The sequence below is a fragment of the Leishmania mexicana genome, chromosome 16 (genome assembly GCF_000234665.1).
Source record: "Leishmania mexicana MHOM/GT/2001/U1103 complete genome, chromosome 16".
Classification (NCBI taxonomy): domain Eukaryota; phylum Euglenozoa; class Kinetoplastea; order Trypanosomatida; family Trypanosomatidae; genus Leishmania; species Leishmania mexicana.
In genome coordinates, this window is record NC_018320.1 from 247,237 (window position 1) to 270,095 (window position 22,859).

The 22,859-nt window shown below is 63.5% G+C and overlaps 5 protein-coding genes across 5 annotated transcripts; all 5 read right to left on the reverse strand.

The window, feature by feature from the left end:
• Nucleotides 1-792: 792 nt before the first annotated feature.
• On the reverse strand, nt 793-6,486 carry LMXM_16_0730 (cysteine peptidase, Clan CA, family C19,putative; the record flags this gene model as incomplete). Its single annotated transcript, XM_003873710.1, has 1 exon — nt 793-6,486. One exon carries the CDS (start codon nt 6,484-6,486, stop codon nt 793-795), a length of 5,694 nt encoding a protein of 1,897 aa, XP_003873759.1.
• Nucleotides 6,487-8,004: 1,518 nt separating this feature from the next.
• LMXM_16_0740 (conserved hypothetical protein) lies at nt 8,005-10,227 on the reverse strand (the record flags this gene model as incomplete). Its single annotated transcript, XM_003873711.1, has 1 exon — nt 8,005-10,227. The coding sequence occupies one exon, from the start codon at nt 10,225-10,227 to the stop codon at nt 8,005-8,007; it is 2,223 nt and encodes a 740-aa protein (XP_003873760.1).
• A 743-nt stretch (nt 10,228-10,970) lies between these two features.
• On the reverse strand, nt 10,971-12,764 carry LMXM_16_0750 (hypothetical protein, unknown function; the record flags this gene model as incomplete). Its single annotated transcript, XM_003873712.1, has 1 exon — nt 10,971-12,764. One exon carries the CDS (start codon nt 12,762-12,764, stop codon nt 10,971-10,973), a length of 1,794 nt encoding a protein of 597 aa, XP_003873761.1.
• A 2,920-nt stretch (nt 12,765-15,684) lies between these two features.
• Nucleotides 15,685-16,677, reverse strand: LMXM_16_0760 (putative transaldolase; the record flags this gene model as incomplete). Its single annotated transcript, XM_003873713.1, has 1 exon — nt 15,685-16,677. The coding sequence occupies one exon, from the start codon at nt 16,675-16,677 to the stop codon at nt 15,685-15,687; it is 993 nt and encodes a 330-aa protein (XP_003873762.1).
• A 2,627-nt stretch (nt 16,678-19,304) lies between these two features.
• On the reverse strand, nt 19,305-21,056 carry LMXM_16_0770 (conserved hypothetical protein; the record flags this gene model as incomplete). Its single annotated transcript, XM_003873714.1, has 1 exon — nt 19,305-21,056. One exon carries the CDS (start codon nt 21,054-21,056, stop codon nt 19,305-19,307), a length of 1,752 nt encoding a protein of 583 aa, XP_003873763.1.
• Nucleotides 21,057-22,859: the final 1,803 nt, after the last annotated feature.

A 22,859-nucleotide genomic window follows, 5' to 3' on the forward strand; every position in this document is an offset into this window, starting at 1 on the left:
TCGCCTTTCGCCGGGTTGACCAAAGCTTGTTATCCGATGGATGTGTGTGTGTGTGTGCTGGGGAGGGAAGCGTGTGTATTATGGTGAGGTGGTGCAGCGACTGTGTCGCTGCACCGTCGCCAAAGACGTGTGGAAGGCAAGCGCACCGCAGCAGAGGGGCTGGGGGTCTCTTGTCAAGGCTGTCACCGCCTGAGCAGGCATGCGCGCCGCGCAACAGCCCAAGACAACACAAGCACCACTCATCACGCACAGCAAAACGGCCCAAAGTGAAAGAGGGGAGTTGATAAAGTAAGTGAGCGCAAGATACGTGTTTTTTCGCCTAACCCACGGCGCTTTGCACTGGTGTTTGGTGGCCATCGAAGACGAGTGTCCTCCACTGAGGCGTGGCGGGTTACCACCACCACCACCACCGAGGCCGCATGCTCAGCTGACGTGACGCACGCCTACGCACGCCCACGCCATCTCTGCCCACGTAGGTGGCTGAGTGAAGGACGAGAGCGAAAGTGGGAGATGGGGGAAGGGGGAAGGGGAGGGGGCGAGAAACTGCGTGACTCACACCCACCATGAAGTTAGCAATGGCCTCTCTGTCTGCTTGCACACTTTATTCTGCATCGCGCGATCACGCTCCTTTTGCTGCTCTGAGGATGCTCCCTCCTCCCTTCACTGCTGCGGTAGATGCAGGTGTGGAGTCTACCTCGCGGCAGACGCGCGCACGGTGCCGCATCCTCACGACGCCTCCTGCCGGCACCAGGCTCCCCATCAGCTGCGGTTCCGCTGTGCACCTCGGGGATGCTACGTACTCGGTAGCGGGGCCTCGCACATCTCACACACCACCATATCAGGCGCATTGAGAAAGGTGCACACGGGACACGACACGCCCTGCTCCGCCATGGCCAGTGAGGCACCGACCGTAGGCGCCGCAGCAACGGCACCGGCTGCAGCCGTGTTGGCAGCAGGGGATGCTGCCATTATGGATCCGCCATGGCTGCCCTGGAGTCGCGTCTCACGGAACGCCACCGTGTGCTCGTGGACGACGGACGCGGCAGATGCGCCACCGCAAGCGCCGGCTTGCAGCAGCTCCGGCGGAATCGCCTCCCACTCCTCGTCGGTCGCTGCCGTTGTGGCGCACGTCTGCGCGATGATGTCGACCGACTGCACCGAGAGCGTCTCGCCGTCGCGGATGCCCAGCTCCTGCAGCGTGGCATTGTCGAGCTGCGCATCCTCCGCGCCGGTGGCGGAGGTCGAAGCGGTCCCGCGAGTGTGGTGGCCCGACGCCTCCATGGCGTGTGGTGGCGTCGAGCACCGCTTCAAGGGCTTGTTTTTTCCGCGCCCAATCTGCAGCACCTCGGCGGGCACCAGGTATCCGTGCTTCTCGCGCAGGTGAGCACTTATATAGATCTTAAGTTGCCTGAGTGTAGTGTAATAGTGAATCCCCGCAGGGATCGCGTCGGCGTCCGTGGCGGTGGTGCTGCCGCCGCCTTTCACACTCTTCGCAGCGCTGCCTCCGGCGTGCTGCACCGCGGCCGAGGTCAGCACGCTCACCGCGTCGTAGTAGTTCTTGCGGCTCTTCTTCACATGTATGTGCAGCCTCAACGAGCCATTCAGGAAGGACTCGCACTGGGCGTCAAATTTGGCGAGCATTGCAGCGCAGCACTGCGCACAAGTAGAGGGCCACAGCTGGCGCGCACCGTTGTGAAAGCGCACCTGAATGACGGCGGCCGCCACGGGAACAGTCTGCGCACGAGACTTCGGCACCGGCGTCGCTGCGGGCGGTGACGGCGTCGACAGGGACGCAGCCGTGCAGTCGCCTGCCGAGGCTGCAGAGGGATCTGTTGGCTTCTTCGCTGCCTCTGCCGAGGCCACATCCTCCGCCGTCTCCGCGTCCACGTCCGTCACCTCCGCGCGAGGCTCAGCACCTCCCACTGCTGCCCCAGCAGTGGCCGCGCCCGTGACGCCGCCGGTCCACGACACCACACGCTCCAGCATCCCCGGCTCGCCGTACTGTGCCAGCAACGCAACATACTCATCCATCGGCAATATCACCATGGGTGGTAGCCAGCACTGACTGCGGTACTCCGCCTCAGTGGGGCCCGTCGGCGGTGAAGTCGCAGATGACGCACCGGCCCGCTCCGCCCGCACACCGCTCCAGAGCAACTCGGCCCGCTTCGCCCGCGCCCCTTGCCAGAAGCCATCGGACGGGTTCAGCCACGACACCTCCAGCAGGCTCTCCGAGTGCGCGCACTTGAATGTTTCGAATGAGATTCGCGGCAGTGCCAGCATGGGCTCGTCGTCCGCATCATCGCCGCCTTTGCCGGCGTCAGACTTGCTGCCCTCGCTCTGCATCGCCGCGTACCACCGCGCCACCCACCACGTCGGCACACAGCCATACGCGACGGTGCAGTCTGGCACCGTCTGCGCCGTCATTTTCTCCAGCGCCTCCTCGGCGTAATACAAGCGGCCCTCAAGCGTCTGCGGCTCTGGCGGCGCCGCTGCTGCAGTTGCCGTTTCTGGCGGCGACGGAGCCACAGGCGAGGAAGGGACGTTCGTTGCGCCTGCACCCCGCCCACCACTACGGCCGCCCCCACTGCGCCGCATCGTCACGCTCGCATTCCAGGCGGCGTCGCGCTGCCGCTTCTTCATCAGTGATGTGCGCAGTCGCTGCACCTCGCTTGACTGATGGGCCACTCGCTGCTGGTGCGCCTCTACCCACTTCTTCACGTACTCACGGTACTCGCGCTCGCCGTGCTGCTTGAAGAAAAGCCGATTCGGGTGCTGGGCAGCGAGCAGCTGCTCCTCGTTCTCCGCCCCGGTAGCGAGCAGCAGCTGCGCGACCCCAGCGGGACAGGTCATGGCTCCGGCAAGCCACAGCGATGGGTAGCGCTTGCGCTCCTCCATCCTCTTCATGCGCTGCTGGTGGCGCGAGGTCAGATGCTGCACGCTTGACCGCATGCACTCCTGGCACGTCGTGCTTGTTTCCGAGGCAGGGATGAGCGGAAGAAAGTAGTGTTCCACGTCGTCCTTGTTCACGCTCCAGTGCGGGTCCGACGTGCGCAGGGCACCAGAGCGATGCGCCATCGTGAGCACCTCCACAAAGCGGTGCACCCAGTAGCGGCGCAAGGAGTCTGGGATAGCCACGACCTTCTGACCAGGGCGCAGGGCACCGTGCGGGCATACCAGGTACACCGACAGGTTCAAGTCGCCGCGGTCCACGTTGAGGGTGGCCAGGCTGAACGGGTGGTCAGGGTTCGCGATAGACATCGAGACCGTCTCGGGCACCGCAGGAGACGCCGAAGAGGAGGCGGAAGAGGCGGGGGCGGTCACCGCTGCTGCCGTCAACGTCGTCGACGGCGACGACAACGACGCCGGTAACGGCGGCGGCGCCACACGCGCCTCACACATAACCAGCACACCCGTGTAGCCTTCGGCCTGCCGCACGCGTCCCCAGGCAAGCTGATTCGTGTAGAACGAAGCCCACGCCTCGACGACGGTCTTGCTGACGAGCACGCGCTGCTGCTGCCCATCCTCCCTCTTCTCCTCAGCCTCCTGCTGCTGCGTGCTCTGTGTCACTGCAGTTGACGTGGCGGCTCCGGGTCCCGCGCCGCTGTCGCCCTCGTCTCCCTCCTCGCCTGCAGCGTGCCCCTTCGGCCGCTCCGCCTCTTCCCACGCGCGGGTGAGGCTGAGCTCCGCCTCCTCGTCCTCCGCCGTGCGCGACGCGAGCGCCCGCACGCCGGCGGCCATGGCAGCGACACAGACCGGGCACAGGTTGGCTTCCATAAGGGTGCAACACAGCTGAGGGCCGCAGGCGGCGCCGCCGCCAGCCAACGACTCGCGCAAGCGGGTCGTCATCGACGACCCCGGTGTGGAGGGCGATGCAGGTCTGTCGCCGTTCGCCGCCACTGGCAAGGGCGAGCCGCAGACAGCGAGAAAATGGGCCAGCTTTGAGTACGCAGATGCCGATACCACCTTGTACGATGCCCAGGGCAACACACAGCCGTGCGCACAGGTTACCGAGGGCAACGCTTGCAGCAACGAGTACTGGCGCACTTGCTGACGAACCTCTTCAGCAGTCTGCATGTGGCCATAGCGGAGGGGGCTCACCGTGGCAGTCACCACGGTCCCCTCAACCGCAGCGCTAGCGCCACTGCCCGAGGCGCCTTCCTCGGACCCGACAACAAGCGGCTTCGCGTCAATACCAGCAGCACCGCTCGAAAGCGCAGCGTCGACACTGTCGCTCGCCGGGCCTGCGGTGGCGTCCAAGTCCCTCTTGCTGCGCTTCAGCTTCGACTCGGCACCGCCGCCGAGCGCCGCCGCGTCCACGTAGGCAGGCAAGAAGAAGCGGCCGAAGTGCTGCAGCCAGCGGGTGGGGAGGACGTACAGTGACGATGTGGCCGTCGTCGCGGTCGATATCCACGCCGGGGCACTCGAGGCGCTCGTGGCACTCTCAAACACAGCCTTCGCGGCGGTGGCCCATAAGTCGAACAGCGCCGCTGCCTGCGCGCGCTGCTCCATCCAGTTGTGGCGCTTGGTAAGGCAGTCATCATTCACGCGATCAACGTACTGACGCAAGTACACGGGGTACTCCGCAGGGGTGGGGGTGGCGCTGGTGGACGGAACGGGAGCAACTGGCTGCAACTGTGGTGATTTGCCCGTGTTGGGCGGCGCCGACACCGACGCAGAACTGGGAGATGAGGACGATGTGGCGATGCGGTGGTACACGAGCAGGTAAGCGTCTGGCGACGCGCCGCGCTGCCCTTGGTAGCGGTTCAGCTTGGACACATCTGCGTCGTTGAAGCTCAGCCACGAGCTGCCTCTGCTACCACCGCTGCTGCCCGGCTCCGCCGAGACGCCGGAGACCTTCCCGTGGTAGGTGTAGTGGCCGGATACGGCGGTGTCGCCGAGGTGGTTCACGACACCGCGCAGCTCGTACAAGTGGTGGGCGTCGCTCTCCTCTGACGCCACGCTCTCACCGCCAGCGGCTCTAGACGTGGTGTTCCGCTTCTGCTCGTGCCACTGGCGCATGTACGTCGCCATGTCGAGCTGCAGAGGGAAGGTGGTGGTGGTGGTCACCTTGTGCCGCTGCAGCGACTGCAGGTCGAACTCGAAGCGGTTCCAGTGGATGACGAGCACGTCTGGCAGGGTCCGCATATATTGTAGCGACGTGGCCACCGCCGTGTGGCCGCATTGCTCGCACATAAAGCCGTCCACCGCCTCCGGCTTCGAGAACTCCGACAGGGAGTCCTCCAGGGTGGGGCAAACAGGTAGCGAGAGATACAGGAACGGCTCCGCTCGCTTGGAGGACCGGCCGCAAGAGCCGCACCGCCGGTCGTACAGCAGCGTTCCGGAGAAGGTACTGGTGACGGCAGCCTTCACCGTTGGGCCGCAATGGCACCGCAGCCAGTCCAGCAGCAAGGTGAAAAACTCCTGCGCATCCTGCTGCACCTTCACGTCAAGGGAAAGGTACGTGGCGAACGACTTCGGGTCCGCGCCGGCGCCTTCACGGCTGAAGGCCATTAATGCAAAGAGCTCCCTGAGCCCCGACTCGGCCAGCTGGTTAACGCCGGTGCCGCCTTGCGCCTCCGTGGCCGCCGCGCAGGGATGGTCGTGCGCTGCGGCGTCGTCGTTAAGGATGGCGTGGCGCACCCGGGCGATGCTGAAGATGAGCTGTAGCACGGCGCTGAAGTAGCACGTGTTCATCAAGTTGCGCACGCCACGCCACAGGCAAGGGAAAGCCGGGTCGCTCATGACGGTGCTCTCGGTGGCGTCGCCGGCAGCCGTCGCGCTTCCTGTGGCCTCTGCTAAGTCTTCGCGAGTGCTCTTCGTGGCTCGCGCTCCGCCCTGTTCGCGCCCTGTCGGGGCGGAAGATGAGGACGCGGGGTCGGCATTCACCGTCGTTACGCTGCTGCACTTCACCGTGGGCAGCGGCACCACATACGGACCGTCCCCCATTAACGCCTTCAAGCAGTCCTCGCGCGTGGCAGCGTCGCTGCCAAGCAGCTGGAGCCCCGCCATGCACCGCGGCGACGCCGTGCAGTTCACCAGACGCTCATTCTTGGCTGTGTGCTTCGTCATGCATGGCGTGTTCAAGCGGTACGCCTTGCGTATCAGTGCAGGTGGCAGGACCGCGCGCAGCGCCTGCATCTCATCGGAGAGCGCGCCGCCCTCGATAGGGTGCAGAGACGGCTGATTCGCCACTGCTTCCCCGACGGAGTCCGGAGAGGCAGCATGGGAGTACCCATCCATACTCTCCTCCGCATCCACATCGATCAGCGTACGACCATCCTCCACTGCTGCTCCCGATGCCTCGACAATCGACTCGATGGGAGTGGCACCGGTGGCGGTAGAGCGTGACGGTGGAGCCAGAATCCCCAGCAGCTCCTGTCGGGGGGTGTAGTGAGCACGCGCACATCCCTCGAGCACCTCCGACGCCCAGAGATCCCCCACACCTAGCAGAGCAGCGGACGCCGTCCCCGTCACGCAAGCGCTCATGAGTGCGATGCGCTGTGGGGGCAATCACGGAGAGACTGAGAGGTGCGGGTGCGGAGGAAGACAGGGAGAAGCGGACGGGGACGAGCGCACAAGGATGAAAGAGGCGCCAGCAACACAAGACGACAGGCGCGAGGGCGATGGGGAAGGAGAGGGTGAGGGCGTCAAGGAAGCGCGCTACAGCAACCAGAGCAGCGACCGCCAATCACGAAAGGGAAGGGACGAGCAACCAATAGCGACGCCCGCACGCTCCAACGCGTGAGACCAAAGGGAGGGAGGAGGGAGCGAGGGAGACCCCAGAGAGAGAGTAAAGCAAACAGTTCATCGAATACGCGTGCCACATCGCACGGGCCTGATGGTGGTTGTAGGAGGTGTAGTGAGCGAGGCGAGGAGAGCCACTGGGCCGCCGCCACCGGGACCGTCAGCTCTGCTTTCTTCGCGGTAACTGAAGTCGGGATCTGAGTAAGCAAGCGTCAACGGCCGCGCATGTGTGTGCTCGTTGATCGCAGAGTTGTGCGCTGGTGGATGTTGGGATTACGCCACTGGTCGATTCGTGTCATTCTCCCTCCTCTCCCCTCCCCTCCCCCCGCGCGCTGTCAATGAACGCAAAGGGAGGGGGAAAGGGGGGACGCACGCCGCAACGACGTCCCCCGTCTCTGTCGGCAAGAGGCGGTAAGGGGGAGGGAGAGGATGACGTGTTGCGCGGCAGACGATGCGCAGACGGTGATAAGCGACAGCCAGACAACAATCTTTGCACAATGACGTCCTCCACTGCTTCTGCCTGTGTGTCGGTCACCTTCTCCCCCACCACCACCACCACTCGCCTTGCTCCGAGGCAACCAGGCAGGGAGGGGGCAGGAGGAGAGTCGTGTTGCGGGGGCGATGGCGACGGAGGCCGCACCAACAGGATGTGCGAGAGAAAGAGAGACGGCGGTGGAGTCAGGAGGGCGGCGACATCAAGTACACGAGTGGCACACTGCGAGGTGGAGAGACAGAGAAGATGGCAGAAGAAGCGCAGGCACAGAGAGGTCCGCCTCCACTGCGGGCATGCTCGTGCACGTGCACACAACAAGCTCTTCTGCCCCCCACCCCACCCCACCCCCAACGGGTAAGCAGGGCTCCAGCGCACGATACTTCTTCTGCTGTGCTTTCATCGCGTCGTGAAGCAAGTCCTCCTGTGTCTGTGAACGCGCATGTGGGAAGAGGAGCTCGCACGGCCGCGCGAAAGCGTGGCGCCCGCTTCATCCTCCCTGCCGCATCGTCTGCGACCCCTCCGCCCGGGACGGATTTGGGCAGGGAGAAAGAGAGCGAAGATCAGACGGTCAGGACAAGGAGACCCTCCCCCCCCCCTTCCCAGGGCAACGCCACACTTTGATGCGTACGCTATGTCGCCAGCGGGGCCGTGGGCGTCCCTCGGACGCTGCGCGGAGCCGGCCGGACCGCCGTCCTCTTCCTTTAAAAAAAACAAAGCAACCACCACCACGACACAAGAGCATCACCAGCCGCGACGCGGCGACTCGCTCACGAGAGTAGGGTGAGTAGTGGGTACTGGTCCGAGACGGAGCAGCGCACGCGAGAGTTTACCCGAGCCTGTCGCAGCGACGAGGGCACCGCCTCCCCAACTCTTGTTGTCTGGGACGCAGCCACAGCTGCTGCTGCAGCCTCTCCCGGCTCGCTCCCAGCAGTCGCCGACGGTGTCAGCATGGTGAACCTGTGTGTGCCGTACTGAGCTGTGATGTACCGTGTATGCCAGGCCTGCTCGGCCGCTGACAGCTCCACCTCCACTGTGGGTCGCAGCACCACTACTCGACAGTGGCGATACTGCTGCAGGAAAGGGTGAGCAGAGAGGTGTCCGCTTCGAGAAGCTGGGCCACGGCGCACCCAAGCGCGCAGCAGACAGCGCTGGAACCGCCCCGCGACCTCTGGCATGCCCACAGTGATGTCGCCTGACGTGCAAACATCGTCGTTACCATCCTCTGCCGCGAGATGACACTCCATCGCTGAAGAGGCCTCCAAGCTGCCATCACAGTGCTCAGCGCCCTCAACAAATTCGCCCCCGCACGCAGATGAAGAGCGTAGCTGCCACGAGCCCGTCGCACTGTCCCGAGAAGCGGCGAGCAGGATCGGTGTGCCGGCCGGAGCGTCAGCGGCTACTGTGACAACGGTGGTGCTTGTCGTCTCCGTGGTTTTGCCGCTCGTCGTCCCTGCGGCAGCCGCACTCCTCAGAGCGCCATGCGTTGTTGAGGCCTGAGGTGGAGGCGGCGACAGCGGACTCCTGACCGTCGCCGCGGCCTCATCCATGCGCATGAGCCTCTGCATCGCCGTCGATGATGCTACGTTGCGAGAGGGCCGGAAGTAGAAGTAGTTCGTCGCGTGATCAACGCGGTGGCGCGCGCACGTGTTTGTTGTCCGCTCCTGTCCCGCCGGCGACCCTGCCCGCACCCACGTGTCCTCGAAGCCAGGGATGTGCTCGCGTGCGCCAGTGAAGAGGTTGCCGACCAGCACGTCGGGGCGCACGTGGTGATAAACCCAGTCGAGCGCCATCGCACGGTGTGCGTCCAGCTGACCTGGCGCCCGTCCGTGTCGCTTGGCAGCAGACAGAGACGATGGCTGCTGCGCCTGGAGCGTAAAGGGACTACCCTCGGCGCTGATCGCAGCGTCGGCTAGCAGACCCCCCGTGTTCGTGCCGAGACTCTTGCCGCGGTACGAGAGGTCCAGAGTGGTGAGAACGCAGCGGTGGCACGGTGAGTCAGCCTCGCTGCCACCTGGGTCTGCGCCACTCTGCTTCGTCGCCGAGCTCGTCGAGTTGTGCGTCTCAGACGAGGCGATGTCCGAGGAGGGGGCATCACCCTTTAAAGTGCGCGGAGGCAGCACAGCAGGGGTGCGGCTGCGCAACTCCACCGTGAGGCCAGCACCCATGCCAGGAAGCAGCTGAGCGTCCCACACAGAGCCCTCCTTGATGAACAGCTGCACTTCGCCGCAGCGGCCGTTGCGGGCACGGCCGACAAGACGGTAGCGGTACGAGGGCGAGGAGGCGGCTGAGGCCGTCGGGGAGCTTGCAGCAGGTGTAGGCGCCCCCGTGGTCTGTGGCTTCGGCTCATGGCAGTCTGCATTCAGTGATGCTACGGTGATTCCAGGTGCTACTGGTGCAGCTGACGCCGATGAAGTCGGTGAAGCGCTGCTTGGTTGCTGCTGTTGCAAATCGCGCGCGAGCTCGGCGCAGTATATGCGAAGACGCCTTTCCGGTGCCGGCCTTGGTGGCTTCGCTACGATGCCCTCGTCAGGACCGTTGATGAGCGCCTCCGCGAGTTCTGGGGTGGAGTCTTGAAGAGCGACCACGTCTGACGCGGCGGCCCGGATCGTCTCGCACACAAGAGGAATGCGCTCCGCTATGGACAGGCGGCGCCTGCAACGGTGGTGGGTATGGCCTGAGCCGTCCACTGCCCACGACAGGATAGAGAGTGGCGGCGGAGGTGGGGCACGTGGTGACCGTGCCGTGGCCAGTGGTTGCGACGGCGACGACTTCGGCACGGACGCCGTCCCGTATGACGGTGGTGGTGACGTCGCAGTAGACGAGGCCGCTGTTGATGCATAGCAACACGTAAGCACCATCGCGCTGAGGCTACCACAAGGGCGCGCAGCACAGGTGCGCCTGAACGACGTAGCGAGGCCATGCGTCCAGCACACGTCACGGCTGCAGGCGCGGTGCGTGGCTCGAGCACGATGGAGTCGCTGTCTGAGCATGCCACTGTCGCTGTTCCGGTGTGTCCGTGGGCGTGTGTGCGCGCGCAACTGCTGGGCATCAAATGTGAAAGAGGAAAGGCGGGTTGCGACAGCAAGCGGTGCCGCAGACACAACTCCCTTCACCGTGCAGCCAAGCACAGGGAGACACGGGCACGCACGAGGAGATGGCGGGTGAGCGCCAAGAGAGGTGAAGCGGCACCGGCGGAGGCGCTCGTCGACACAAACGGAAGAAAGGAAAACGAATGCAGGGAAGGGCGAGGAAGTAACGGAGAGAGATGTCGTGTAACGAGTGCGACCCATCATGTACATCCGTGGTGTGTGTGTGTGTTAGCGTCCGCGCCGGTGCCCACGCTGTCGCACTCCTTCCACACACACACGCACGCACGCACACCTCGGAAGAGACAGGAGACAACGCGCTGCCTCACGCACAGACACCTTCCCCTTGCGCACAGGAAGGGTGCCGCCGTGTATGCTACGCGCCTCTCGCAAGAGACGCGCGTTCCTCCACGTACAGAACCTAACCAAGAGGGGAGAGAGGGGGTGGGACATACGCGGCACAACAGCGGCCTTTGCAGGTGTTCTGCAGGGCATTCCCCCTCCGACACACAACACCCGTGAGAGTGACCCTACACCAACAAGAGAAGCAGAGACATAGAGAGAGACACACGTGCATAAGCCGTGCCTCGTTGTGGAGCAGGAGCGCAGACGTCACCTCTCTCGAAAGGTGCAGCAGGCCTTCGCTCTTAGGCGCTTGCTGTGCTGTGCTGCTCCCGCTGAAGGAGCTCCTCCTCCATCCGACGTCGGGCACGGGTCGCAGAGGCGGCCACGCGATCGGCAGTGAACCAGTTAACCACACGCGCTGCATCTGCAGCATCGCGCGATGAGGGTGCGGCGCCGCGCCGTCGCTCCTCCTGCTGCTGCTCGCTCATGCAACTCCCCAGCAGCTCCTCTAAAAAGAGTGCCGTGCCCTCCTCCTCACCGCCAACGTGAAACATGTACTGCGCGCTGTCGCTGAGGCAACGCAGCTGCTGGTGCTGCTGCTGCCGCAGTCCCCGGCTCCCAGTACTGTCTGCAGAAGTCGAGCCGGCAACAGCAGCGCGCTCGATGTCGGCTAGACGCGCCGCAGCGCCGTCTTTGGGTGAGAGGGAGATGAACTGCATAGGGGGGAAAGCTGTCAGAGGGGCATCGACCGATTCCGGCATATCGCCGAAGGCAAGCGCTTGAGAGAGCTCAAACACCAGCTGATGTTGCTCGTGCTGTGCCAGCAACCATCGCACGCACGTCGCCTTGTCTACGCCGTAACGATGTAGACATGCGCTGTTTGGCTGGCTCTTCAGCTCCAGCCCAGCCGCCTCGAGGCGTTGGCGGGCCCCCGCGCCTGCCGCGGCGCACCGGGGGCAGCAGTGCCAGCTCCGAGAAGTTGCTGGGGGATTGTCCGATGAAGAGCCCGCCCTGGGAAAGACTTGGTCAAAGAACCGCATGGGAATGCCCATCACAACCACCTGTGCCACGGCGGCGCCTTCAGCCACTGTGCCGTCTGCTCTCGGCACAAGCTGGGCGTCCACCAGCGCGTCGCCGGTTTCCTGGAGAAAGAAGCCGTGCTGGGCAAGGGCAGTGGGACTGAGCACCTTCGACGCCGCAAAGCACACATGAGGCGTGCCCGCGTCAGCGTCGAATGTGTCATCGCCGCCACGAGGAGCCGCCACGTGCGCCTCGGCCAAGAGTTGCTGTAGGAGGTCCGCAAAGACACTGTGATATTTCGTGCTCAGGCAGGCAGCGAAGAAGTCCTTAGCGCGAGCCGCGTCGTGACCGCAGACGTGCGAGGCGTGCTCGAAAAAGCGGACGAGAGCTTGGCGCCCCTCGTCTCTGGCAAGCACGCACGCTGCAGCGTCCATCGTCGCTAGCCTGCTGACGGCGCTGTTCCCCGCGGCCTGCGAGCCTGCATCTGGCACGGCGCCTTGCTCGCGGTACTCTGTCCACTCCTCCAGCGCCACCCCCGCGGGCGGCACCATCGCCACGGCCACGGCAGTCTCGCCTCTGCACCGCCCATCGCCCTCATCAAAGCGCGAGGGGTGGGGCGCGGAGGGCATGCGCCAGTGGGGGTGCAGCCTGTCCATGTCAGACCACACAGCCTCCCATGGGCGGCTTCGGAATAGCGCCGCACCTGTGAAGCCGCATAGGTACAGGGTCCCTGGAGCATCGGAAGAGTCGATGGGCGGAGAGGGACCGGGTGGTGCGCGATCACAACCAGCCGCAGTCGCACCGGCGGCGGCGGCGGCCCTCAACCGAAATAGCGCTGGCGCCAGATCCGGGTACAACTGCGACCACATGCGTCTGCCAGCCGTGGACACGACGCAGAGGGTTCCACCACACTGGAGAAAGAGTCGAAGCCACGCCAGGCAGCTCTTGTAGCGAGCACCGTAGCCCAGTCCAGTCTGCATGCAGTGCGACAGGGTCAGGTACTTGCCATCTGCTCGGGTCGGCGTGGGGGTGAGGGTGCCGTCCATGTCGGCCACGATCCAGTGGCCACGGAACATGATAGTCCTCCTGAGGGCGATGGTGAAGTGGTTAGGGAGCTGCGGATGCCGCTACTCGTGTGCGAGTGTGATGTGTGTACCCCCGCTATTCACCCTGTATGTGCTGCCCCACCTCCTTTTCACGCCGCAGCCGCCAACGCACGGGTGCGAGGGGCTCCGTCACGTCGACGAATTCGGCCAGGCGATCGAAGCCCAGAAAGACGAAGGAAAGCGCGAAGAAGAGCGGTAGGCCCAACGACGGCGATGAGTCCTGCCAGGGCCGCGTACCCGTGTACAACGGCGGGTGTGTAAGAGACGCTGTCCCTGGTGCGTGCCTCTCTCTCTCTCTCCGTGTCTATGTGCGGAAAGTAACCGTGCTGCAGCGGCAGGTCAGTTGGCTGGTGTTGCGTCACTACCTTCCGCCCCTCCCTCTCTAGTGCCCTTCCTTTGTGCACGTGTCGATATACGTATATGTATCTCCCGCGAGTAAGAGGTGCGCTCATGGCCAACGACGCAAGGGAGAGGGGGAGAGGACCCCGCAGGAAGACAGACGACGCGGTCGAGGGAGTGAGCCACACAACGCGGGTGGGTGGCGATGGGGAAAAACAGGAGTCGATTAATTACAAGAGATGGAGAAGAGCGGACACACGACACCGACAGCTGGAGGAGTACTTGGTAGTCGCAGCAACGGTGATGCTCTGCGGATGTTGCGCGCGCATCGCTGCACCGCTGCGGCCCACGAGAGATACAGAGAGGGGTGAGGGGCAGAGGGATAGTCGCATGGACGTGGGCGTTTCGCTCTTCTTCCTGTGTGCCTCTCAATGGGCGCCCCGTTGTTATCCTCTGTTGCCCTGTGCGCGCTCACCCTGGCGCCCAGACATCACCTTTCAGGAGGGGCGAAGGGAAGGAGCCGGCATTTTTCATGGATGTTCGCCCGTTGCTGCATTCGACACCCTCATCGTGTCCCCCCCCCTCACGTCACCATCATCCGCACTCCCTCCTCCCCTCCCTCCGAGCTTGCATGTCAGCTTTCATGCTCCCGCGTCTACCATCTCCCCTTCTCGTGTAACGGCGGAGATGCATCTGCCGACCGACCCATCGACCGAGCACGCGGGAGAGCGAGGAGAAAAGAAAGTTGGGTGCTATCCGTGTGCGGGCGGGCGCCTGAAGATGTATATAGCGTGTGATCACCCCAGAGGAAAGAAAAATGGGCTCACTGCCCTCCTCCCCCCTCTCCGTCCACCCGCACATGCGCAGATGCCGAAGGGACAGGGAAGCCAACGAGAGCCAACTATGCATAATAGAGAATGTATGGGATTGGAGGAGGGGGAGGCGAGTGATATCTGTACCCGCGCACACACACACACGCGCGCCCGCGCAGGCGTGGCGGCGCTCAACGGTACGCCCCCTCCCCCACCCCCACCCGTCCCCGCTGTTCATATACTGAGCAACAGAAGAAAACGTCGAAAGCGAAAGCATTCGGCCCGCCTCGGAGCAGGACGAGCAAGAACCTAGGAGGAGGGCAGCAGACAGCATCTAAGTCCCGAGATGGTCATAGGGAAAGCAGGATCAGCGAGGCGCCGGCAGCGGTAGAGACCCGCAAGGACACAGCAACGCCGCAGCGGCCACGACTGTGGCCGCAAAAACACCGGATATGATGTTTCCCTTTCTACAGCGTGAGGCCATGTCCCCCTCTGCCATACAACACACGCTCAACACCACCCTGTCCCCGGGCCCTCCCTTCCCACAGGCCCCCCACCCCCACCGCGTGGTGCGAAGAGGCCCTTAGACACACACGGTGCAGCAGTGCGCCGACTCGGTCATCAGGGAGCACGCCCCCCCACCGCCTCAAGCTCTACGCACCAACAGCCGTCTCGCACGTCGCCTCGCAGCCGCTCCCCCCCTGCCATCGTGCCGGGCGCCACCCCTGGTGCATCCCCCTCGGAGTGGCTCTCAGCCTCCGCGCACCACTGGGCAGTCGGGGCCGGCTGAGGTACGCTCGAGTCACGCTGACGCTCTCCCCATCACATGGACGGCACAAGCGTGCTCACTGGGGCAGGCCGCTCCGACGCCACGCAGGCCACGACCTGGCCGTCGACATCCGTAGCGATACGTCGCTCTGACCTCGCTATGTCGCAGGTGCTTGAGCCCGTCACCGCCAGAGGTGGTTCGGCATTTGGAAGGGATGGGGGACGGGGGGCTGCTTGGCTTCCACACACACAGAGTTGAGGGGGCACTGGGCCCTGAGATACCGCGCACTGAGAGGGGTGTGTCTCCCTCCCCCTCCCCGTCACCAGGGGAGAACACATCTCGGCGAAAAGCGAAAGCAAGAAGACAAGTCGCTTGTCCACACCCGAGCGAAGGTGCGATGCCTCTCCTCTCGCTCTCTCCTTTGGTGCAGGTGTATATCTGTGCGTGAGGTTGCTCACCTGAGTGGCATCATCGTCGCATGCACGAGTTCCTCCAGCCTGCAGCGCTGTGCACGATCTGCGCGGCGCGGTGTGCGACTGCGGGCTGTATCGGCCGTTCGACTGTGTGCCTCTCTCTCACCTGTGCGTGTGTGCGTGCGTGTGATGCTGAGCAACATCGTAACTCGTCGACGCCCTACGCGAGGTGTAGACGCACAGTGTCGTGGAGGACTGTTTAGAGACGCGAGTCGGTGGTGGTGGCGCAACGCCGTCTATCCCCCCCCCTCACCCCCTAACCACCACCTCCCTCCGTGAGGGAGGGGGAGAGAGAAGCAGGAAAGGCTGCCGGGGGCGCCGTGCCGTGCCACGCCCGAGGGGGGAAGGGGAGAAAGGAGAGCGCAAGACCGGGTGCAAGTCACGTGAACTTGGCCAATCGCGAAAAACACTCCCCCCCCCTCACTCTCCCTCTCTCCCGTTCTCCAGCCGCGCCGCGCCACCACTGGCACACACGAAAGCCAACGCGCTCTCTCCACTTACAGCTTCTCACGGATGGCGTTCGTCAGCTTCATTGTGTCCTTGTGGAAGTTCCGGATGCCCTCGGAGAGCTTCTCGACAGCCATCGGGTCTTCATTGTGCATGAAGAGGAAGTCCGCCCTCGACAGCTCTGGCAGTTTCTCCACCGCCGCCACCTTGGTGGGGTGGAGCTTGCGGGTGACGTTGCCTTCACGGGCCGCCAACTCCTCCAGGAGCGAGGGGGAGATGGTGAGTTTGTCGCAGCCGGCCAGCTCCAAGATCTCCTCGACGTTGCGGAAGGAGGCGCCCATCACGATGGTCTTGTAGCCGTGCTGCTTATAGTAGTTGTAGATCTTCGTGACGGAGACAACGCCGGGGTCGGCCGCGCCGACGAAACAGTCCGCCTTGGCTGGCTTCTCCTTCTTGTGCCAATCAAGGATGCGGCCGACAAAGGGCGAGATGAGGGAGACGTTCGCCTGCGCGCACGCGACCGCCTGGGCGAACGAGAAGAGCAGCGTCAGGTTGCAGCAGATGCCCTCCTTCTCCAGCGTGCGAGCGGCCTGGATGCCCTCCCAGGTGGAGGCCAGCTTGATGTAGATGCGGACGCGGCTGATGCCAACCTCTTCGTACATCCGAATAAGAAGGCGCGCCTTGTCCATCATCTTCTGCTCGTCAAAGGACAGCTTCGCGTCCACCTCGGTGCTCACGCGGCCCGGCACGACCTTCAATATCTGGACGCCGAAGCTGACCGTCAGCTTATCAAGCGCGAGGGCCACCAGGTTCTCCTCGTCGTTATCACTCGTGTAGTGATCCTTGTGCTTGCTGATGTTTGCCCTGGCGTACTCGATAGCCTCCATCATGAGGTGCGCGTATTCGGCCATCTGTGAGCCAGCCAGCACGAGTGACGGATTCGTCGTCGCATCCTCCGGCCGGAACTTCTCCATGAGACTGAAGTTCGCCGTATCGGCGACGACAGTCGTCATCTCGCGGAGTTGGTCGAGTTGGTTCGGCATGGTGACCCCCTGTGCGTGACCCCGTTGTTGCGCAGATGCGGGCGTGTGCGTGCGTGTGTACTTCGGTGCGGAGGAGGAAGGACGAATATACGAGCTTTATTCTGCAGCGTGTGGGTGAATGGGAGTGTGGGGCTGCCACAGTCGCGACTCAAAACACGAGAGCAGCAGTGATATGGCATGCACGACGGTGGTTTGGACGTGGCAGTGCGCAGGCGCGTGTGAGTGGGTGATGGGAAGGGCAAGATGGCGTTGTGTGGAGGGGGAGAGGGGGGATAAGAGTTGGCGAACAGCAAGAACCAAAAGTAAAAACAAAACAAAGGGGGAAGAGTGAGGAGTAGCCATCGCCCCAGCAGCGGAGGAGCGAGAGACAGCCGTGGGCATCACTAGGCATTGGAAGGGGGGGAGGGGAGGCTGAGTGCTTCAGTAGGGAGGAGGTGAAAAGAAGATGAGGAGCGGCCTGAGGGAGGCGCACAGGCTAGTAAATGGAGAGGGAGAATGGGAGGGCTGCAGGTGAGCGCAGTAGGTCGCCCTTTTCTTGTCCTCCAGCGATTCGGTGCGTTAGCGAGTGGGTCAGCGTCCCTGCACCCTCCCATCACCTGCAGCGATCCCCCTCTAGTCGATGTGTGTTGCCAGCCCTCCTCACCCCACCGTTGTCGCGCTTCAATGCCACGTCCGTGTCTGTCCGCGTGCTCTCGTTGATATTCATTTGGCTTTGTTCGGCGTAGGAAGACGGGGAAAGGGAGAGGGAGAGCAAGAGCGAGAGCGAGAGGGAGCGGGAAGAGCAGAGGCCACTTTGGCACCGTCTCACTCCGCCACTCCCGTGTGTGGTGGGTGGGTGTGGTGGGTGTGGTGGGTGGGGTGGGAGGGTGTGGTGGGTGGGTGTGGTGGGTGTGTGTGGTGTCGCCTCCGACTGTCTCCTCTCTCTCTCCTCCTCGCTCTTTACCGGTCGAGAAGCGAATATAAAGGATGTGTGCGTGCGCCTGTGCCGGTGTGCGTGTTCGGCCCCAGCTTGAGGGCACGTAAAAGCAAAGCAAGAAGAAGAGGCGTCAACACACACACACGCACACGTGGTGACCAGTCTACTCCACAAGGGCGACCGTGAGACGGACGCGCGCGCGCATGTCATCATCTCTCTCCCCCCCCACACACACACACGCGCAGACATGCACGCCCATTCACACTCGCATTCCGTTGCGAGATGCACATCAAACAGCAGCAGCGGAGACAGAGCGAGCGACATTGCAAGCAACCACATGAAGAGATGCACGAAGAAGTTCACACAAAACCAAAAGAGGAAAAAGTGTGCGCATGCAGGCTCTGGTGCGCGTGCGTGCAGGTGCGTGCGCATGCCTGCCCGGCACACAAGCAAGAGAATAAGAAACACCAACGTGAGGAGGAGGAGGAGGAGGGGAGGAGGAGAGAGCACAAGAGATGAGAAGGCAAGCGCATGCGCACACACACACACACCTGCATGCACCAGAGCCCTACGCCCCCACACCTACCCCTCCCGCCCCGACAGATACGCGAGACGCTGGGAAAATGTAAGTGCAAGGAAGCAGAAGGGCGGCGGCGTCGGAGAGGCGACGAAGAGAAGAGAGGCGAGTGCGCCAGTGTGCATCTCAGCTCGCCTGCCCGCATTGCCTCTCGTGGATTTACTGTGGCGGAGCGCCCCCGGGCCTCCCTGTGTCTTCGGGAGGAGGGAGAGGGGAGGGGGCGCTCTGCCCTCGTCGGAAAGCGTTGCTGCAAACCGTGGGAAGCCTCTCTCTTGCCGTCTCTCGAACTCTCTTCTCTCCCCCCCCTCTCTACAGGTGAGAGACCACACGGACACTGAGTTAGGGGGAGGAGGGGGAGGGGAGGGGAGGGGGAGGAAAAGGGAAAGCGCCCGCCTGCGGGGAGCGGGGGGAGAGAGACGCACTCGCCAAAGACAAAATGCGAGCAACGCGCCAAAACGAGCGCGCGCGACGCATTACACGCCCGCGCCCTCCAAAACCGTCGTTGGGAGTGTAGGCGGGGGAGAGGGGGGGGTGTAGATCCCTTGTACGCACTGCGGGTGCCGGTGTCAGCGTTTCTCGGCAGCGTCGCCATCACTTGCGATACACAACCAGGCACGACGCCATCGACGCCAAGGCGGTCCCTTGATCACAACGAGAGTAAGCACGGCACAGCCGACGCCAAAGCGCTGACACCCTGGCTCGCGGAAAGACGACGCTGCTAGCTGACACCTGCGCGCAGCACTGCAGTCGTCGACTGCGGACTCTTACTCGCGACGGCTGAGCCGTCGTCGAGTGCAGCCGGGCCTCAGTGCCTCATTGGTGCTCTCGAGGCTTCCCGTTTGCGTGTCGGTCTGCCGCATCGTGGCTGGAGAGTCCGGCGAGCGTGATGAGATTCTGGTAGGCACCGGTGGGGTGCGGCTCAGTTGGTCTTCACTCGCGCTCTCGGCGCTGTTACGGTTGCGGGAGCCGCTGTTGATGACAGCTGAGCTGCTCGGCGCAGGAGGAGGTCAAGTGGGGTGGCACCGTATCCGCACCGCCGTCATTGCCCGTGTTGATCAGCCTCCTCGACTCGGGTGGAGGAGGTGGCAAGCATGCGTTGCCCCCGTGGCTCCCGCCTTGCCGCAAGGGCCTTCGCTATAATTGGCCTCCATCGCTGACAGTGCAGCGGCCCACCGTTACGCTGGGCCTCGAAGCACCGACAGGGGCAGTTGAAGAGGGCGTCCCTGACTCTGTGCTCTTTGCCGCAGAACTCGTGCTCACGGGCAGCAGCAGAGGCACGGCCGCGAGACCAGCACGCCGCTGTTGGTGCGCTTCGACGATACGCCGGCGCAGCACTCGGCAGCCTGCCTCAATCATCATCGCGTCGAGCTCACCGCAGTCCTCCAGCTCCTGCACCGTGACGAAGTCGCCGATCAGCGTCGTGTCCACAAAAAGGAGCGGCATCTCTGGCATGTTGTGCTTCGTGGTTGCACCCGTGTACAGTCTTCGCACACGTCGGTGGAAAAATTCGCTATCGGCGATGTCGATGGTGTGGTGTGGGATGAGCTTGATGAAGAGCAAGTTCTGCATAAGCCGGCAACGGTCCCGCACCGCGCGCTCCCCGGTCATGCTCGTCATGAAGAACAACACCTGCCCGGGGCCGTAGCGCGAGAGGCAGTCGTCAAACATGGAGGTTTCGTCGCGGTACCAGTAGTGCATCATGTCAGCCTGCTGTGATTCGAAGGTGGCGCGCTCCTCCGCCGTGGTCTGCTTCAGCTCCGACAGCAGCGGCTCAGCGCCGCAGTATCCGTCATCTGCGTCCCCCCGTTCCGCCGCCTTGCGCGGTGCGCTGTCGTCCGCTGCGCCCTCGCGGCAACCTGTGTAGGGTAAAGAGGGTACCGCCGAAGAGCAGGGTGGCAGCGGCCGTCTCTGAAGAAGAGTCCCAGTAGACGGAGGAGTAGCTGCAGCTGTCGCCACACCACCGCTGTACGCATCTCGCCCTGGCTTCGACCCAGTTGGCGCTCTCGTGGTGAACGCCGCCGCCGCCGATTCACGACTTCTACGCGCTGCCGTTGGTGCGAGCATGTGTGGCGCGCTCGATTCATTGAGCTGCCCCTCGGCCATCGGCGCGGAGACGTCGCGAAGATCGCCCAGCTCACCGTCGTTCTGGCCCAGTCGCCCTCGGCTATGTGAGCGTGACGCATCCGCTCCCGACCCGGTCACACCCTCAGCCGCACCATCCGAGACCCAGTCTCCGTTTTGCCCTTTCACTAGCGCTTGAGGGCTCGTCTCTTCCACAGGCGGCGTCACCGTCAGAGCGGATACCCCCTGTGTGTACCGTCGGCGTGTTGTACTGCGAGCCTGTGTGCAATTTTCGTGAGGCGGGTCCGCTTCCAACGGTGGTGCTGCCGTTGATCTCGCCGAGACCGGCACCGCGCGTGTCGCGGTCGTTGTGCCTTCCTTGGCCGCCGAAGGCCGCGTGCGCGCTGAGCGGGACCCTTGATAATAAGTCGTCCCGACGTTGCCGGCGCCAGCGTCGCTGCCCTCGCGCTCACAAGCGCGCGGATGCGGACAGGGCGGCGGTGGTAGGTATGACCTAGCCGGGCTGCACGAGGAGACTGCTGAAGCTGCGGCTGGCGCCGCCACGGCGCTTCGCGTTGCACTCATTGCTGTAGCTCTTGCCAGCGACGGTGTCGTCGTCGTGATCACGGTGCCAGTGGTGCTCCCACCCTTCAACGCTTCGCTCTTCACACACTCGATCGCTTCGTCGATCGTCATGCGACGTTTTGATACGAGGTGAGCGCAGCTCTCGCGCAGGTCTGCGTCGGAGTCGGGGCAGGCGAGCTCGAGCACGCGCAGAGTGCGGTGCTCCGAGGGATAGAGAGAGGACAGCGCCATGGTAAGCATGGGCACGTCTCTGTGTGTGTGTGTGTGTGTGTGTGTAAGGGGGGAGGGAGGAGGGGGAGGTGAATGAGGAAGCAAAACGAAAAGGTCGATGCTCTGAGATGGACACACGCACACACGCGCACACGCACACGCACACGGGCAGACAGAAGCACGGGTGCGAACCACCAAACAGAAAACGAGGGAGGTACGAGAGAGAGAAGGGGGGAGAGAGCAGCAGACAACGGCCACAGAGGAGGGGAGTGCGCTCTGCGTAAGGTGCACGTCGGAGTCACGTCTCTGCCGGTGTGTATGCTTTCATTCTGAAGGAAGAGAAGAGAGCGAGGAGTCGAGCGGGTTGGCAAGGAGAGTGTAAAGACGGTGGTGAGAAAGACATACCAGAAGAGGAAAGTTCCCGCAGGGGAGAGAAGAGGCAGCCGAAGCAGCGGCGCCCCAGGAACTGCCGTGAGCGCTGTGTGCGTCTGTGTGCGCGTGTGTGTGCGTGTGTCGGTGAAAGGTTTAAGGGTAGATGACGGATGAAGCTGAATATGTGCACCCACGTACACACCAATACGCACAGTCAGTGTTGGTGGCTGTGTCTGTGGAGGCGGGGCCGTTGAGGGGTAAAAGGGACTTAGGTTTAGGGGGACTTCATCTCACCTTGTGAGGCCGCGTGACAACCGCGCACACACACACACGCACACACCTCCTCCTCTTCGGATCCCCCCCCAACCACCAAATAAAACGTCGCAAGCGGCGGCGTGTCAGGGAGGAGTAGGGAGAAGAGGCGCGCACACACACTTCTTCGACGTTGCCCCTATTTCTCGTCAGCCAGCAGCCAGTATGCATCTAAAAGAGGCCATCCCCCTCCCCCCTGAAAGCAAACATCAGAATACAGTTGAAAAGCATGTAGGTCAGCCACACGTACACGCACAGTTCCGTGTGCGCCATGTAACCCATCGCAGCATACGCATAGGTGAACCCTCCAAGTGTCCACGCGAAGGGGATGAGGATGGTCAAAGGGAAGCTGGCAGCTGTGGTAACCGCGGCAGTCGGCCACAAACTTGTGTGTCTAGGGCATGGCACTCTGCGCAAGCACACATCCCCCGCCGCCCTCCTTTTTTTCTGTGTATCAGTCTCTCGCCACGTCTTACCTAGCCCCCCCCCCTCCCTCCCACGCACCACCACACACCACACACCCCATCTCTCCCCCGCACCCCCCCACGCCCGCCCACGCCTTTCTTCCCACATTATCGGCCGTATAATCTGACTAAGGAGGAGGGACGAGAGAGGGTGAGGAGGGGAGGGGGAGGGAAGGGAGGACGGGGAAAGGGAGGGAGGGCGGGGAAGGGGCGTGCACGGCAGTGGAGAGGCCCGCCAGCAGCAATGGGCGTGGAGGGGGGCAGGTGATCATCGTCGTCTCCACCCCCTCCCGGCTTCCCTCCAAATCCCCCATCCGCCGCATCAATGCCGTGTCGCCGCACTGCCTCAGGGTGGCGAGTAGAACGTAAAGGGAAGGTACAAGGGAAACAAAGCAAGGAAAGCACACACAACACGTAAAGGAGAGAGTGCGCCCCGTCACAGGATGCAGCCCACACGAGGGGAGAGAGAGAGCGGCTTGAAATAGGGCATGAAATACACGCCTCGGCGCACCTCGCAGGCAGGCGCGCGAGCCATCATTGCCCTAACCTCCTCCTCCTCCTGTCGACCCGTGCACGCGGGCATCACCTTCAACTGGTGAGGAGGGGAGAGAGGAGGGGGACAGCAGTGGGAGAGGGGTTGGGAGACAGTGAAAGGAACGGAGTGCTGGGAGGGGTGCCGCACATT